Below are 19034 nucleotides of genomic sequence, written 5' to 3' on the forward strand. Positions count from 1 at the left end.
ATTATTTATTAAATGTATAACATCTTTAAGTGGTATCCCCTCACCGACAATCTGGAGCTATTAGCAGCCTTCAGTTTATTTATAAAATAAAGCTGTTTCCTCTTCTTACCGTAAGACTCTTTTAAGGATTTGCAACGCTATCCCATCATTTCGCGGGTTACTAGAGTCCTGCATGTTTGGCTGTAGAGCAAGGGTGACGCGTAACTTCTGGACTTTGGTTCCATCTACATCTGCCGGATGCGGATGCCAGTCGCAACAGTAACGCCCCCTTCGGCCACCTGCACCACAGCACGCCATGCGGTCACACCCAAACCGGAAACCAGGACGCCCCTAGGGTTGACGGGAAGGCGCTGCCGGGCTCCTAGCTTCCCCAGGCCCGCCCCCTCTGATGACGTCTCCGCCCGCCCCTTGACCCCCCACGGTCCCGCCCCCTTCCTACCTTCCAGTAGCCGGCGGCGGTGTCTCAGGCGGCAATGGAAGGATCCGATCCTGTGGCCGCCCATCAGCGGGAAGAGGCGTCCTGTTCTTCCTGGGGGACTGGCAGGTGAGAGGACGAGAAGGGGGAAGGTGAGGGGTCGCGGGTGGGACCCAGTCTCCGGGTTTCTGCTTCTTTCTTTCCGGCGGGCTGGGGGCGCCCGAGAGGCCGCGGGGCCGAGCAGAGCCGGCCCTGGGAGGCGAGGGGCGCGCGCGGAGTGGGTGTGGCGACGTGGGCTAGGGCCTCTACTGTTCCCGGCTTTCCTGAGGGAAAAGTCCCCTTTCCGCACCTTTGAGCGCTTTCTCAGTTCTGGCTGGGATTCGGGATCCTCCTTCCTCCAAGTCACCAGACTTGGGGGGCTCCGGTCGAGAGCGAGTTCTGGTCTCGGTCACTTGGCGTGAGCTTCCCCGACTGGTGCCAAGCACCTTTCCTCCTTTCCGTAAAAAGAAAGCTAGGAGCGCCACTGTGCACCTCCACTGAGATCCTCTTTTGAAAACTATTACCAGAAGGAACTTGGTAAGAATGAATCAGTAGCAATCTGGACACCCTGAGGCCTTTGTTGACTTCGGAAGAAGAAAAAAAAAAAAGCCAGGAAAAAAAAAATACACAAGTTACCCATTCTTATTTCCCACTTGGTTTTGAAGTTCTTCAGGTCTTTCCCGCCCCTGTAAAATTAGGGGGAAAATATTTGTGCTAGGCCTTTACAAATTTCTTGGTTAGTAGTTCCTCTTTCAATCATCTCATAATTAATAAAGCAAGTGGTTACATTCTATCCACCACTGTCAGAATACACCATGCCAAAGATAGAAGTGATGGATGTATTATTTTCGCTTATGTGAGACTTTGTAAACCTGTAGCCTTTTCGCCAGTTTCAGACTGAAGGGATGCTTTCAGTTTCATGGTGTTGTCTGCCATTGCCAACACTGCCAGACTGGAGGGATATTATGTAATATAACCCGCGCCTTATTTGAAGCGTTTTTGATTGTCTTATAGATCATATTATTTTTACATATTTTTGAAACATTCCAGTGAGGCACAACTTTCTGAAAAGTGCCAGTCATGCCATTAAGTGGCAGAGCTAGTTAGACTGCAGCTCTTCTCGTTTTTATTCTCATTTACCCACCAGGCCTATTGCCCCCCGCCATGCAAGGAAAACAGCAAGTGAAAGTGTACTAGGGATAAGATGATAGGAAAGTAGATAATAAAAAATTTTGGCCGGGCGCAGTGGCTCAAACGCTTGCAATCCCAGCGCTTTGGGAGGTCGAAGCAGGCGGGTCGCTTGAGCTCAGGAGTTCTTAGACTAGCCTGGGCAACATGGTGAAACCGCGTCTCTACAAAATACAAAAAAATTAGCTGGGCCTAGGTGGTGCACGCCTGTAGTCCCAGTTACTCGGGAGGCTAAGATGAGAGGATCGCTTGAGTCTAGAGAGATCGAGGCTGCAGTGAGCCGAGATCGTGCCACTGCACTCCAGTCTGGGTGACAGAGAGAGACCCTGTCTCAAAAAAAAGAAAAGAAACAAATTTTGTTAATTTTTATATTTTGTTACAATGCCCAAACAGGGTATATTGTGTATGTGTGTGTTTTTTATTAGGTAGGTGATCTCTTAGAACACAGCTATCTTCTGATTTGCCTTGGTAATTGGAATCAGTTTTTTTAATAGCTATCCGTTTAATTAGCTAGAAGCTGGTATCATTTGATATGTGCCAGTGTTTGGTGAGATAAATGATAACATTTTAATTACCTTTGTTTACAAATTCTTTGGCTTATTTATCAATGCTAGGACTAGAAAGTTGGATTCCAAGCCTGAATTTGACGCCATCGCATTGTTTTTAGAATCTTTTAATTGACAACTAGAGCTTCTCAGAACTAGGAATGGCCTGCACTTCTGCCAGTATATTGATCTCAGCTCTCACAGTGGTTCAGCTCCAAATGCTCCAGACTGGTTCCCTGTACCTGGGAATTATCTCTGCTTGCCAGTGTTTAGTACAGATACGTTTTTTGAAGGCCATGCTGTGAAAATGGGACGAGCACTGCTATAAATAATATGTTACTATAATAAGTATACTTTGTCAGATTTGCATATTTAGATTAGTTTTTTTCCTTTAAAATTTATTCATTTAACAGGGTTTTTTTTGTTTTTTTTGTTTGTTTGTTTGTTTTTTGACAGAGTCTTGCTCTTGTCACCCAGGCTGGAGTACAGTGGTGGGATCTTGGCTCACTGCAGCCTCCTCCTCCCGGGTTCAAGCGATTCTCCCACCTCAGCCTCCCAAGTAGCTGGGAACACAGGCGCCTGCTACCACATCTGGCTAATTTTTGTATTTTTAGTAGAGACAGGGTTTCACCACGTTGGTCAGGCTGGTCTTGAACTCCTGACTTCAGGTGGTCCGCCCGCCTTGGCCTCCCAAAGTGCTGGGATTACAAGCATGAGCCACTGCGCCCATCCCATTTAACAGGTTTTTTTAAGTGTTGCCTTTATGTCTAATATCAGAAACAGTAGGCAGTATGTGTGGTAGTCAAGAGCTAGACTGCCTGGGTTCAGATCCTGGCAGTGCCATTTGCCTGCTCTGTGACTTTGGGCAAATTTTAAGTTAACCTCCCTCAACCTCTTTTTTCCATCTGTTCGTTGGAGATAGCAATAGTGCTTGCCCACTGTTTGGACAAGGTTGTTGTAAGGGTTAACTGAATAAGTACATCTAAAGCACTTAAAACAGTATGTAGCACAGGGTTATCTATTATTATTAAATGCCTGGTACTGTTTTAGGTATTTGGAATACAGTAGTGAGTTTTTAACAGACCATACATTTTTTTGGTAGTAGTGGCAGACAGTTAACGGTAAGTGATTTGAAGAAACTGACAGGTTAATGAGTTAGGCAGCAACCTAAGGATAAGAGTAGCCATTTTATTGATAGGGTGATCAGGAATGAGGTGTGTGGTATTTGTGACACAATATTTTAATAGAGGCTTAAGTGACAAGAAGTCAACTATTCCGAGATTTTAAGAAAGAACATTCTAAGCAGAAGAAATAGGTAAAAACTCTGAAATGAGAGCAAGCTTGCCTTGCGAAACAGCAAGCAAGTCAGTGTGGCTTGAAGATAGTAAGCGAAAACGGAGACTGGTGGGAGTTGAAATTGGAGAGATAATTGGGAGACAGGACACATTGGCCCTCTCAAGCATAGTGAGGTGTTTGAATTTTGTTTTAAGAGTAAAGGAAATCCACTGAAGGGTAGTCCAAATTCAGGGAATAATTTCTGACTGCATTTTAAGATATTTAGACTGTTTTATGGAGAATGAAGGGGAAGGGCAATACTAGAAATAAGGAGACTAGCTAGGAGGTCTTTGAAATAGCCCAGGTGAAATGTGATGATGGTTTGGCTTGAGATTGTACTGATTGAAATAGTAAGAAGTGATCAGGTTTGAGATATCTTATGAAGGTAGAGCTAACAGGTCTCAGATGGAGAAAATTGGGGAATGATTTAAGCAAGAAGATGCCTAGATTTCAGGCCCAACCCAGTAAATGATGGTAGCGGAAAATGAGTTAGGAAAGACAGGAAGAATAGATTAAGCAGGGGTAATTGAATTCTCTTTGGAGTTTGTTATGTTTGTGATACCAGTTAAGACATCAGAATAGTTATTGTTTTGGCAGTTGTATACAATCTGGAGGTCAGAGGAAAGATCACACGTGGAGAAATAAGTTTCAATATAATCAATATATATTCATCAATAGGATTGAATGAGTTTATCTAGGAAGAGTGTATATATAGAGAAAGTTCATGGTACAGAATTGCTGAAATACAGATCCATTAGAATATATGTACCAAACAGGCGGGCACAGTGGCCCACGCCTGTAATCCCAGCACTTTGGGACGCTGAGGCGGGTGGATCTCTTGAGGTCAGTAGTTCAAGACCAGCCTGGCCAACATGGTAAAACCCCATCTCTACTAAAATTACAAAATTAATTGGATGTGGTGGTGTGCACTTGTAGTCCCAGCCACTTGGGAGGCTGAGGCATGAAAATCATTTGAAACCAGGAGGTGGACGTTGCAGTAAGCCAAGATCGTGCCTCTGCACTCCAGTCTGGGTAACAGAGTGAGACTCCCATCTCAAAAAAGAAAACAAACAAACAAACAACAACAACAACAACAAAAATATATATATATGTATTTATGTACCAGTGATAAAACAACACCTGAGATCTGAGAATAAAAGATGATGAGCTCTGTAATCTTAAAATTTACACAGGATAGAACAAGCAATCCGATAATTTAATTTCAGGCCATTTAAAAAATATAAGTAAAGTGGTTGTTAATAAAATATATGTTTGGTTTGTGAAAACCTTTAGTAACTGGTGAATCTGATCACACAAGTAATCAAATATTACATTATAAAATGTGAATATTTAATAACCATGTTTTTTTTTCCAGCACAAATAAAAATTTGCCCATTATGTCAACAGCATCTGTGGAAATCGATGATGCATTATACAGGTAAGAGTCTCATAGAAACTGAAACTTATTTTCCCCATTAATTGTTCTCAAATAATCAAGTAGTCTCTTTGAAGATACCATTCGGCCTATGCAGAATTATATATGTGTGTGTGTGTGTATGTATGTGTGTATGTATATATGTATGTGTGTATATATATGTGTGTGTATATATGTGTATATATGTATATGTATATATGTGTATATATGTGTATATGTGTATATATATGTGTGTATATATATATGTGTGTATATATGTATGTGTGTGTATATATACACACATATATATAAAGAGTTCCTCTCAAGTTAAAATTAGAGTTTCTGTGATTTTTTTAATCTACATTCGGATAATATTTAAATCTCAGTTGTTTTAGGTTTAGGTGATAGGACTAAGAAGGATTTTGCTGCCCTTGCAAAATAAACCTTTCATTTTTGGACAATAATACGTATTTAAGTTCTTGATAGTGCAGGAGTTGATGAAGAATAATATTTCACTTTAGTCATACAATAACATCTAGAGAATATGATTACTTCATTGTAATCTCATTAAAATATTTCCTGTTCTGTAATTTATAGACAGTGGAGAAATACTGTGTGATTGAAGAGTTGTAATTTGAATGGAATTTGATGGGACTTTTAAAACTATGCTTTTTCAGGAAATTGGAATACTTTTTTAGTAATTAAAGTATTGTATGATTGAATAGTTGTGATTTGAATGAAATTTGATGAGACTTTTTAAACTATACTTTTTCATGAAATTTGAATACTTTTTAAAGTAAAGAAAAAGATGCAGAGTCAATAATGGGCACTTTATTAGGAGCTAATACATACCATCTGGCATGTTGAGTCCAAATCCTGTTTTGTACTCTATGCTTGGGAAAAGAGATAAAAGACTAACAATCTTGCTCATGTAAAAATTATTTTACAGATGATTTCCTGATTATAAAATATGGTTTAGAAGTCACCTTAAGTTGTTGTATAAGGGTTAACTGAATTAGTACATTTAAACCGCTTAAAACAGTGTGTAGCACAGGGTTATCTATTATTATTAAATGCCTGGTACTGTTTTAGGTATTTGGATTACAGTAGTGAGTTTTTAAGACCATACATTTTTTGGTAGGAGTGGCAGACAAACAGTTAATGGTAAGTAATTTGAAGAAACTATGACAGGTTAATGAGTTAGGCAGTGACCTAAGGATAAGAGTAGCCATTTTATTGATAGGGTGATCAGAAATGATGTGTGTGATATTTGTAATACAATATTTTAACAGAGGCTTAAGTGATAAGAAGTCAACTATTTCAAGATTTTTAAGAAAGAACATTCTAAGCAGAAGAAATAGTGTAAAATCTCTGAAATGAGAGCAAGCTTGCCTTCTTGCGAAACAGCAAGCAAGTCAGTGTGGCTTGAAGATAGTAAGCAAAAAGGGAGAGTGGGACTCTTACGTTGGGATTCTTAATCTATAATTATATTCTTAATGTCCTTTTGGTCATGTTTTTCTTGGTTTAACAAATGGCACTTCTTTGAGATAGTATTGACTAATTTTATTCATTTTTTAGTTTAATCCTTGTGAAACTTTTTTAATGTCCCTCCAACCCTGTAATGCTGATAAACATAATTTTCAGTAGGCCAGTGACTAAACTTTCCATTTACAATGCTACGTAAGTAGGCTGCAGTTTGCTTTACTGAGAGTTATAGAATATAGCAGTTTAGCTGTTATTATTAGAGGTAAGCCATTTTCTTTTGTTTGACGGAGAGTATCTTTTGGTGTAGCTGTTAGCACTTTGTATGCACGTCTTATTGCAAACATCTAGTTGTTTACCAATGTGCATATTTGAGTTTTAATATCTTCCTTAAGAATTTGTCATAGTGAGGGCAGGAAGCCAGAAATTTATGTGGGTACTAAAAGAGTGAATTATTAGGGAATACTAAAAGAGTTACTGACTACATACAGGTTTTCTTAGTAGAAATACAAAGATGTGGCCAGGCACAGTGGCTCATGCCTGTAATCCCAGCACTTTGGGAGGCCGAGGCGGGTGGATCACGAGGTCAGGAGATCGAGACCATCCTGGCTAACACAGTGAAACCCCATCTCTACTAAAAATACAAAAAATTAGCCGGGTGTGGTGGCGGTGGCGGGCGCCTGTAATCCCAGCTAGTCGGGAGGCTGAGGCAGGAGAATGGCATGAACCGGGGAGGCAGAGCTTGCAGTGAGCTGAGATGGCACCACTGTGTTCCAGCCTGGGCTACAGAGCAAAACTCCATGTCAAGAAAAAAAAAAAAAAAGAAATACAAAGATGTATATATTACAAAGACCAAAATGCCAAAATGTGAGATTTTCACACAATAACCAGCTCTTATTTTCTTAGATTTTAAAAATTAACTTAAATGTTTGAGGGTTTTTTTTTTTATAGTGACTGAATCTGAAGATTTGGTAGTTTTGTATTTTTTCTTTTTTTTTTTTTTTTTGAGACGGAGTCTTGCTCTGTCATCCAGGCTGGAGTGCAGTGGCGCGATCTCGGCTCATGGCAACCTCCGCCTCTTGGATTCAAGCAATTCTCCTGCCTCAGCCTCCTGAGTAGCTGGGACTACAGGCATGCACCACCACACCCAGCTAATTTTTGTATTTTTTTTAGTAGAGATGGGGTTTCACCATGTTGGCCAGGGTGATCTCAATCTCTTGACCTCATGATCTGCCCACCTTGGCTTCCCAAAGTGCTGGGATTACAGGCGTGAGCCACCGTGCCCAGCTGTATGTTTTCTTTTTAAAAATCTGTATCTGTTGCTTATGGGGACTAGTATAAGACCTAGGACTTTGGACAATGATTTATTTTAGGGACAAGGCATGAAATGAGGATCCTTAGCCTCTTAACATCTCAGGGAGATAGATTTCATCAGTAAGCTTGATGAAGGTAGGGTAAGATAAAGATAAATTCCAGAAGTTCTCTTTTCTCTCCGTTCTCTTTCACACAGCCACAGTTCCGACCATTTTGTCTCATAGTACAAGTCCAAATACTATAGCTTACCGAGTTATTTTGAACATAACTCCAACTTACCTTCTAAAAAGTTATTATTGTAGTAAAAACACATAACATGAACTCTACCCTACTAACAAGTTTTTAAGTGTGTAGTATAGTATAGTTGACACTTGAACAATGAAGGAGTTAGGAGTGCCAACTCCCCTACCACCCTACCTCTTGTGCAGTCGAAAATCCACATATGACTTTTGACTCTCCCAAAGCTTAAATGCTAATAGCCTTACTATTGACTGGAAATTTTACTGATAATGTAAATAATCAATTAACACACATTTTTAATATCATATGTATTATATACTGTATATATACACAGTATTCTTACAATAAAGTAAGCTAGAGAAAATAAAATGTTAAGAAAATCATGTAAGAAAGAGAAAATATATTTATTGTTCATTAGATGGAACTGGATTATCATAAAGGTCTTCATCTTTGTTGTCTTCATGTTGAGTAGGCTGAGGAGGAGGAAGGGGAGGAGTTGGTTTTGTTGTCTTAGGGGTGGCAGAATCAAAAGAGGTGGAGGCAGAAGGGTAGGGAAAGAGAGGCAGGCACACACAGTGTAACTATGGAAATATGTAACTACTATGTGACTTTTTTTGCTTTCTCATTTCTGGAAAAATGTTTCTATACAATACTGATCCTCCTGTCATTTTCTTTAGTTTCTTTTTGGTGCCCCTGTTGTAGAAGGGTCCATGTCATTAAAGAAATCAATGCAATCTTGAATCGTCGGAACCCTTCTGCCAGATTGTCTGATGTCAGTAACAATGATAGCATCTTCAGTGGTATAATCTTCCAGACTTTAATGATGTTCTCTTTCTTGGGGTTCTCTTCCATAGCATTGACAATCCTTTCTATAGAGTACCATGTGTAATGAGCCTTAAAGGTCCTTTATGATGCCCTGATCTAGAAGCTGAATTTGAGATGTTGTGTTTTGAAGCAAGTAGACCGCTTCAGCACCTTCATTGTTGAACTTACGGGGTTCTGGGTGGCCAGGTGTATTGTCCAATAGCAAAAGAGCTTTAAAAGTTCTTGCTGGCAAGATACTTCCTGACCTCAGAATCAAAGCATCAATGGAACCAATCCAGAAAAAGGGTTCTTGTCCAGGCCTGCTTGTTATGTAGCCGGAGGACTGGCCGCTGGTGTTTATCTTTTCCCTCCAATGCTCAGGGGTTAGCAGCTTTATATGTAAGGGCAGTCCTGATCATAAACCTGAAAGCATTTGCAGAAAACAGTAGAGTTAACTATCCATTTCTGCCTTAAATCCTGGTGCTTGCTTCTCTTCCTTACTAATAAATGTCCTTTGTGGCAATTTTTTTCAAAATAGAGCACTTTCTTCTACATTAAAAACCTATTCAGGTAGATATCCTTTCTCTTCAGTGATTTTCCTTATGGCGTCTGGAAACTCATTGCTGCCTCTTGATCGGCAGAAGCTGCTTCTCATGTTGTGTCTGACTTTTTTTTTTAAGACAAACCTCTTTCTAAAGTTATCAAACTATCCTTTGCTGGCATTAAATTCTACAGCTTTACTGCTTGGGTGATGGGTGCACCAAAATCGCACAAATCACCACTAAAGAACTTAAGTAACCAAACACCACCTGTGTACCCCAGTAACCTATGGAAAAAAAAGAATTCTACAGCTTTATATCCTTTACCTTCTTTTTGCTTTAAGTGGTCTTATAATGACTTCGCTTTTTCTCAAATCATGTTAGAGTCTATGACTTTCTTTCAGCAATCCTGCACCCATATCAGTGCTGCATTTTCAATATAAGATAAAAAAATCTTTCACAAAAAGTGCAAGGTTTTCATACTTGCTGGTGTAGTTACAATGATGGCTTTTCTTTTTTTTTTTACAATGGTCCTTCCACTGGATTCATTTTATCTTGAAATGTCAGGCAACCATAGCTGCAGACCTTAGTCTACAGTACATAATCAAGCAATTCAACTTTTTATTGTAATGTCATGACTTTTCTCAGCTTCTTGGGAGCACTTGCAACATTACTGGTGGCACTTTGTGTGGGTCCCATGATGTCACTCAAGGTTTACAGTATTGCACATTAAACATGATGAAAAAATATGCAAGAATATCAAGACATCACTTTTTCCTGCAATATTCAGTTTACTGGAGAGAGGAACTGCTCAGGCAAAGATGAATAGAGTCACATGCGCTTTAACCAGATACATCACTTAAGCTCACCACAATAGCAACTGGAAGTAGCTACAAAATTATTACAGTAGTGCAGATTACTACAGTGACTTTTATGCACTTATGACTGAATACTGCATCTTTACATCTGTTTACATTCCTCTTAACTGCAAATGGCAACATCTATGGTCTGTAAGTGTACGCATAAGTTTTGATAAATTTTAACTTTTTATAATTTGTGTATATTTTATGGTAGTAAATGATAAAATAGACTAATATGTACATAGATTTCATGCATTCATGACATTTTCTTAATTTTTGGATATTTCTAGGCTACAAAGTTCATCCGTGAGTTTTTTCAAGTTGTCACAAATGTCCAAAAAAAATTTCAGTATATTTATTGAAAAAAATCTGCATATAAATGGACCTGTGCGTTTGAAACCCATGTTGTTCACGGGACAACTATATTTTTAACTCTGTGTACATTGTCATATAGCAGATCTGTGTAGCAAATATTTCTTCAAGATCTTGTTTCTAATTCTTTTGGAGAAATACCCAAAATGGAATTGCTGGATTATGTGGTAATTCTATTTTTTAATTTTTGAGGAAGCTTCATACTGTTTTCCATGGCAGCTACACCATTCTACATTTCCAACAGTGCACGAAAGTTCCAATTTCTCCACATTGTTGCCAATACTTGTTATGTTTTGTTTTGTTTTGTTTTGTTTTATAATGGTCATCCATACAGGTGTGAGGTGATCTCTCATTGTGGTTTTGGTTTGTATTTCTTTGATGATTAGTGAATGTTGAGCACCTTTTCATATACTTGTTGGCTATGTGCATGTTTTTGGAGAAAGATCTATTCAAACTCTTTGTCCATTTTTAAAAATTGGGTCAGTTCAGGGGTTTTTTGGTATTGAGTTATAGGCATTCATTTGGATATTATTAACCCCTTATCACATACATGGTTTATAAATACTTTCTCTCATTCTGTAGGTTGTCTTTTGATTTTGTTGATTGTTTCCTTTACTGGTTTTTAGTTTCATATAGTCCCGCTTGTCAATTTTTGCTTTTGTTGTGTGTGCCTTTGGTGTTATCCAGGAAATCTGTGCCAACACCAGTGTTATGAGGCCTCTTTCCTATTTTCTTCTGGGAGTTTTATAGTTGCAGATCTTACATTTAAGTCTTTGATTCATTTTGATTTGATTATTTTGTATGGTATAAGGGTCCAGTTTCATTCTTTTGCATTTGGAAATCTAGTTTTCCCAGCACCATTTATTGAAGGCCCCAACCACCTTTTCCTCTGAATACACTGGCCATACTAGACTACTTTTTTACCAAAGATAAGATAGGTAATTGCAGTTTATACCTTTTTACCTCAACTGTCTTTTCCTGTAATGCTCTTTTGTGCCTCAAAAATACCTTCCAGTGATCCTTTAAGAACTCACTCCTATGTCTGCTCTGTGATATCTTGCCTGAGTTACTTCTCCTCCTTTCTGCTTAGCCCTAAAGCATCTTATTTTTATTGCTATTAAATAAGCACATTATAACATAGTATTTGTTCACATGTATGTCAACTCTGTCAGACCATGAGCTTTTCTAAGTCGTAGACTGTGACAGTGTCTGAGTCTTAGAAGATACTCATTAAATGATTATTGAATGATTAGGGAAGACAGTGGGTTCAGATTGGCTTGTAGTCTGGAACCTAAGACTAGGTACGTTGCCTAAGTAGTTGGCAGTTCAGTGGCTGGGCAGGAACCAAAACTAAGGATATGACAAAAAAGTCTGAAAAAGGTGCAGATGGTACTAACAATAGAAGAAGTGATGATACTAAGAAGGCACTTACACATTCCATCCTTAGGCAAAAACCAGTATTACTGGCCAGGTACCACATTCCCTGACTTCTGAATTCTGACATGAAGCTGCTGCAATAAGACCATCCTTTATATCTGGAAAATTCTGACAGCCAAAAAAGTTAGATAGAGAAACAAACATTTCTCTTTTCTCAGGAATTGGGGCATTTGGGGCATTTTGAGCAAATGAGTGTCTTTATAACAGCCCAGATACATGTAAATTCATTTTTCCTGAAAATTAAAGAGTGTAACTTTCTGGCATCTTATATGTTGAGATATGTAAGGTTGATACTTCAAATGTTGTTTATTTCCTCCTAGATACTTGTATACTATACAGATGCTTCTTGATTTAAAATGGAGTTATGTCCTGATAAACCCATAAGTTGAAAATATTGTTAAGTTGAAAATGCATATAGTACACCTAACCTGAACATTACATCTTAGCCTAGCGTATCTTAGATATTCTTGGAACATTTACATTAGCCTATAGTTAGGCAAAATCATCTAACACAAAGACTATTTTATAATAAAGTGTTGAATATCTCATACAATTTATTGAGAATACTGTACTGAAAGTAAAAAATCAGAATGGTTGTATGGGTACCCAAAGTATGGTTTCTACTGAAGGTGTGTCACTTCTGCACCATTGTAGAGTTGGAAAATCAGTACATTAGACCATCATAAGTCAGGGACTCTGCGTAATTGAAATCTAGTAAATATCCACTATTGTTTTTGTTTTCCTGGATGCTATTATTGAAATTTAGTTAGTATTTACTAGATACACAGGTTTTTTACAGACATAAATAACTGTGTCTTAGGTTATAATTTTCCTTCTAAACAATTAGATTTTCCTATAAAACTAAACCTTTTAAAAAATCTACAAATCTTAAATATCAACTAAGATGTTTTTAATATTTGTACATCTATATTTAACTAGGAAATATATTTTAGAGCAATTTTAGTACCCAGTTGAACAAAGCATCTTTCTGGAGAAAAATTTTATTTTTCTTATTACTACTGAATCTTAAGCCACCTCATAGTTTACTGATCAACAGATTCTAAACTTTTTCTTAGAATCTCAGAGGGGTTTTATTTTGGACTGACTCTGATGGTATTCTGAGTTCTCTCTCTCAAAGGGGTTTTATTCTGGACTGCCTCTGATAGTATTCTGCGTTCTCTCTCTCTCAGAGGGGTTTTATTTTTTTACTACCTCTGATGGTATTCTGAGTTCTCTCTATTTTTGGTCTTTATTGTTAGGTGAATTAGACTTGAGCCTATTCTCTGGCCATTTCTTTCTTTTTCTCTGAAGATGTGCGTGAGTCTGCTGATCACAAGATGTATCTGAAGAAATGAATGAGTCCCAATTTAGGACTCCAGGCTTGGTTTTCTAGCTGCTTTTATGAAAGAACCCTCCATTGAATGTGATTAAGGCTGATTCAGATGATAATAACATGGTATTTTTATCTATTCTGTTCTTCCTTGCATATAATTTCCTTTGTAGAGATCACTATATGAAGAAAGGGTTAATATCAAAGCAGAATCAGGACATTCCTAGGTCTTTAGATGTAATACTACTTTAAGCATCTAAACCTTTTATTCTAGTGTAATCCTAGAGGAAACGCTTTCCTCTAGCTTCCGGAATACCAGTCTTTTTGAATTTGCTTTTACTACTATGACTCTTCTTTCTCAGATATTTTTCTTAAATTCTTTTTTCCTGCATCATAAATGCCAGGTTCCAGCTTTAGGATTTTTCTTTTTCTTTCTTAACTGTTAAATTCAGGGGTACAAATGCAGGGTTGCTACATATGTAAACTTGCGTCATGGGGGTTTGTGGTACTGATTATTTAAAAGAATGAGATCATGTCCTTTGCAGGGACGTGGATGGAGCTGGAAGCGATTATCCTTAGCACACTAATGTAGGAACAGAAAACCAAATACCACATATTCTCACTTATGACTGGGAGCTAAAGATGAGGATTTTTCTTAGTTCATATTCTAGTTCACATCATTTATTCCCATGATTTTAGGTATCTCTTTATGTTAGTGATATTTGAGTCTCTCTTCAGATTTTTCCTTCCAAGTTCAAGACCTTCATTTTTAAGTGCATACAGCTACATACTTTAAATGTAAAATGAGTAGATGTTCAGCAAATATCTACTTATTAGAGAAACATTGGTACAGTGGAATTAACATGGCCTTTGGAGACAGATGTAAGAGTTCATATCCCAATCCTGACTTTTATATGAACTGAAGCTAGTTGCTTAATCTTTCTTTTACACAGTTTCTCATGTGTAAATAGGAATAATAATATTTTATATCTTAAGGATAATATTGGTCGGGTGCAGTGGCTGACGCCTGTAATCCCAGCACTTTGGGAGGCTGAGGCAGGCGGATAACAAGGTCAGGAGTTTGAGACCAGCCTGACCAACATGGTGAAACCCCCTCTCTACTAAAAATACAAAAATTAGCCAGGCATGGTGGCACGCACCTGTAATCCCAGCTACTTAGGAGGCTGAGACAGGAGAATCACTTGAACCCGGGAGGCAGAGGTTGCAGGGAGCCAAAATCGCACCACTGCAATCCAGCCTGGGCGACAGAGTGAGACTCTGTCTCAAAAAAACCAAAAAAAACCAAAAAAAAACATAGTCTTAAAGATTTTATGTAAAAGCTATAGGTTGTTTTTGATTTTTTTTTTTTTTTTTTTTTTTTTTTTTTTAAGAGACAGGATCTTGCTGTTGCCCAGGCTTGGGGGCAGTGGCGTGATCATAGCTCTCTGTAACCTCAAACTGTTAGGCTCAAGCAATCCTCCCACCTCAGCCTCCTGAGTAGGTAGGACCACAGGTGTGTGCCACCACACCTGGCTAATTTTCACATTTTTATGTAGAGATGGGTGTCTCACCGTATTGCCCAGGCTGGTCTCAAACTCCTGGTCTCAAGTGATCCTCCCGCTTCAGCCTCCCAAATAGCTGGGATTACAGGTGTGAGCCATTGCACCCTACTACACCCAAACATTTTATTTATGCCCGTTTATAATTCTTTTCTTATCACTCCAACTTTCATTTCTTCAGGCAACCACTCATCTTTTGTCTATCTGTCTCTCCCAGTGCCATGTCACAGGGATTCTAGTAGTTTACATATTTTATTTAATATGTAATCCTCGTAGCAGCCATATGAAGTTGTTGTTATTATGATCTCTGCACAGTGAACCCCAAGCAAGTGACTGGCTTGAAATCGGTATGTTAATAAATATATGCATGCATGATGAAGATAATGAAGTGTGTCCATAAGAAGGTGATTAGTGTTGAGGGGGACTCAAAATGATGTTATGCTTGGAATTGTTTAAGGAACTGGAGATGTTTAGTTTAGAGAAAGAAAACTCTAGAACCTGAATGCCATCTTCAAATGTTTGGAGGGGTATTACATCAAAGAAGGATTTAGACAAGTTCTCTATGGCCCCAAGGGAATAAAACTAAGACTAGTGGGTAAAAATTATAGGGAGATGTTGTTCTTTCATAAAAGGGTGAATTTTTAATCGATAGGGATTTCTGCTACATTCACTGTTATATGGTCACTTAGTATGAGTCAGCTGTAATGTAACAATGCTGGACTTGCAGTTATACTCTCAGCTCTTTAATCCCATCTTTACTACCTATTAACATTATGAACTTCACAGCATTTAAGTGTTATTTAACTGCAAAGTACCTGACATATTACTTAGTACAAAGAAGGCACTTAATTATTACCTTTCCCTTTGGTGACTAAACAGAAATTTATTTGGCTCACAGTTATGGAGGCTAGGAAGTATAAGATCAAGGGGTCATATCTGGTGAGGGGCTTATTACTGCATCGTCCCATGGTGGAAGGCAGAAGGGCAAGAGTAAGAGAGGGCAATAGGGGGCTGAACCTACTTTTAGATATAACCCACTCCCACAATAATGAACCCACTCCTACAATAATGGTATTAATCAATTCACGAGGGTAGAGGCCTCATGACCTAAACACCTCCCGCTAGGCAACACCTCCCATTAGGTCCTACCTAACGGGGTTTAAGTTTCCAACACACAAATTCCGGGAAACACATTCGAAGTGTAGCATTTGCTCCTGGCCCCCCAAATTTTTGTCCTCATAATGCAAAATACTTTTATTACATCCCAGTAGTAAAAAAAATCTGAACTTGTTCAAACATCAACTCAAAAAAGTCCAGTCTCATCTAAATTGGGTATGATTCATCCTGAGGCAAAAGATGAGACTAGAGAACTAAGCAGGGACTAGTTCATGAATGCCTTGTGACTAAAGAATTTAGACTTTATTGTAAAGGAAATAGAAAACCATTGGGGTTTTTTAAGCAGGAAAATGGTTTGACTAGATTTGTTTCAGAAAGATCATTTATCTTTCTTAGTAGGAAGTTAATAGGTAATATATAAAACTCAAAAAATCAAGAAATAAAAGTATACACGTGTTGTTTAGAAATACGGGAGTAAATATTAAGAGAAATGACTAAAAAATTGAGACTAGTTATCTTTGGGGAGTGGGAATCAGGGTAGGAAAGAATTAGGTCAGGGAACTGATGGTTGTTTTTTTCTCTCTCTCTCATAAACCTTGAGGAATGATTTGGCTTTCTTAATCTGTATGCATTGTGGCATAATAGTTAAGAGTATGGATGCTAAGGCTAGACTGCCTGGATTGACTCTTAACCTCCACTACTTACTTAATTCTAGGTGCTTATGTATTCCTATCTGTAAAAATGAGAATAATAATAGAAATTATCTCATAGTATTTTTGTGAGGAATAAATGAGTTAATACAAGTAAAACACTTAAAACAACATGTGGTGCATAGTAAAAACTCAGTTATTATTACATGCCAGGCACGGTTCAGGTACTGAGATACAAAGACAGTAGACAAATTTATGGTTGTAGTGGAAGATTTTTGAAATGTTGCTTTTAGTAATCAAGAAAACAAGCAGACAAAAAACCCAAACAGGTATAGATTTCATCAACATGATTATTAAAATTAACCTAATGCATATATAAAGAACCTTGTGTCTTTAACAGCTGTAGAATCCATATTCTTTTCAGGAACACATGCAACTGTAAAATTGACCAAAGAAATTCTCAAATATTAAAGAGTTACACAGATTGTGATATCTATTCACAATGCATTTAAGCGGGAAATTAATACAAACGATAACTTAAAAATTTCCCATAAAATTAGAAATTTCAAAATATACTTTGGATTAACACATAAAAAAGAATCATAATTAAAATGGGAAAATAATGAAGTGCTCTTATCAAAACTTGAGATGCTCTTAACGTTACATTTTACATTAGTAGTTGAGAAACTAAAATCTAAATATTAATGGGTTTTATTTCAGGTAACTAGAAAAAAAAGAAAATTAGATTTATTAGTGTAGGAAATATTTCAAGAGCCAAGTTTACAAGTGCCAACCAAGGGCTAGCCCTGTAAGCATGCCCTTCTAAAGACCAAGCCTGCACAGCCAGGTTGTGAAATTGCAGAGACTTTGATACACTGCCAAAAGAAGAGTAACTTGCTGCATCCACTTTGATTTTGGGCTGGGGGCAGGGGGGTTGTTTTGTTTTGTTTGAAACAGGATTTCATTCCCGTCGCCCAAGCTGGAGTGCAGTGGCGTGATCTTGGCTCACTGCAACCTCCACCTCCTGGCTCAAGCAATTCTCCTGCCTCAGCCATCCGAGTAGCTGGGACTTAACTGCAGGCACCCACCACCTCATCCTGCTAATTTTTGTAGTTTTTATAGAGATGGGGTTTTGCTGTGTTGCCCAGGCTGGTCTTGAACTCCTGAGCTCAAGTAATCCGCCCATCTAGGCCTCCCAAAGTGCTGGGATTATAGGCGTGAGCCACCACAACTGGCCTGGTACGTCCATTTTGGAAAACAGTTTGGCACTGTCTAATGAAGTTGAAGGTATACATATTCTTAAATCCTGCATTTCCTCTCTGGGGATATACATTAGAGCAGGAGTGTCCAATCTTTTTGCTTCCCTGGGCCACATTGGAAGAATAATTGTCTTGGACCACACATAGAATCCACTAACAGTAATGATGGCTGATGAACTAAAAAAAAAAAAAAATTGCAAAAAAATCTCATAATGTTTTAAGAAAGTTTACGAATTTGTATTGGGCCGCATTCAAAGCTGTCCTGGGCCGCATGCAGCCTGTGGACCATGGGTTGGACAAGCTTGTATCAGAGAAACAACTCTTAAGTGTGTACCAGGAGATGTTTATAAGAATGGTCAGAATACAATATAAATGAATATTAATGACCAGTTGCAGACATCAGTATAAGTCCATCTCATAAATAATTTCATTCAAAAGAAACAAGATAAAAGACACTCAAAGTGATTCCATCTATACAAAGTCTAAAATCAGGTAAAACCTAAGTATATTATTTCTGGGTACGCATAAGGGTGGTAAGACAATATAAGACACTTTCGTACATACTATAGTAGATTTTCAATAAATATTTGATGTGTAAATGGATAGTTTTTACTTTCTAAAACAAAAGTCTTGAGTACCAATTTAAAAAGAAAAGTTTAGGTTTTATTATATTTTGTATGAAACAGGGAAGGAAATAAAGATAGCTTGTGTTTATAAAGTTTTGTCTCTCTAGATAAGAAATCCCTTTTCAGGCTTTTATGTTGAATATGAAAAGCTGAAATAATGGAAATTAAATATTTATTTTTAAAACAAATGTGCATTAAACATGTATGTGTTAATTCTGAAAGTAAATACTTATAACCCAAGGGGTTCTGAAATTATTTATTTATATCAAACTAATCTTTAAAATGTCTCTCATAAGAATTCATTGGAATTTATATTATCTCCAAAGATAGCATCAAGTTTCTCATTGTTCTTTCAGATAAACACTTACAATTGACTTTATTACTATATCAGACTTTTAAATTGCTAACGTATATTTTTTGAAATTCCCATCCTGTTACTACCTTGTGGCTATTAGGATGCATAACTTAACAAGGTCCTTTATATAACATCTGAACTCCAAGAAGAGAACC

The 19034-nt window shown here is 37.8% G+C and overlaps 1 protein-coding gene and 1 long non-coding RNA gene across 5 annotated transcripts in view; one reads left to right on the forward strand and one right to left on the reverse strand.

The window, feature by feature from the left end:
- Positions 1-263, reverse strand: part of LOC117979984 (uncharacterized) — a 377942-nt gene extending 377679 nt beyond the window's left edge. For both annotated transcript variants that reach the window (XR_008625161.2, XR_008625159.3), the window contains exon 1: positions 110-263. This is a non-coding gene — a long non-coding RNA (uncharacterized LOC117979984). The remainder of the gene's footprint in view (positions 1-109) is intronic.
- Positions 264-361: 98 nt separating this feature from the next.
- CENPC (centromere protein C) overlaps positions 362-19034 on the forward strand; it is a 269756-nt gene continuing 251083 nt past the window's right edge. For all 3 annotated transcript variants that reach the window (XM_063603799.1, XM_055111478.2, XM_063603800.1), the window contains exons 1-2: positions 362-544; positions 4898-4960. In XM_063603799.1, the coding sequence (XP_063459869.1) occupies positions 474-544; positions 4898-4960 (134 nt within the window). In that variant the 5' untranslated portion in view covers positions 362-473. The remainder of the gene's footprint in view (positions 545-4897; positions 4961-19034) is intronic.

Source organism: Pan paniscus, chromosome 3 (genome assembly GCF_029289425.2).
Source record: "Pan paniscus chromosome 3, NHGRI_mPanPan1-v2.0_pri, whole genome shotgun sequence".
Taxonomy (NCBI): domain Eukaryota; kingdom Metazoa; phylum Chordata; class Mammalia; order Primates; family Hominidae; genus Pan; species Pan paniscus.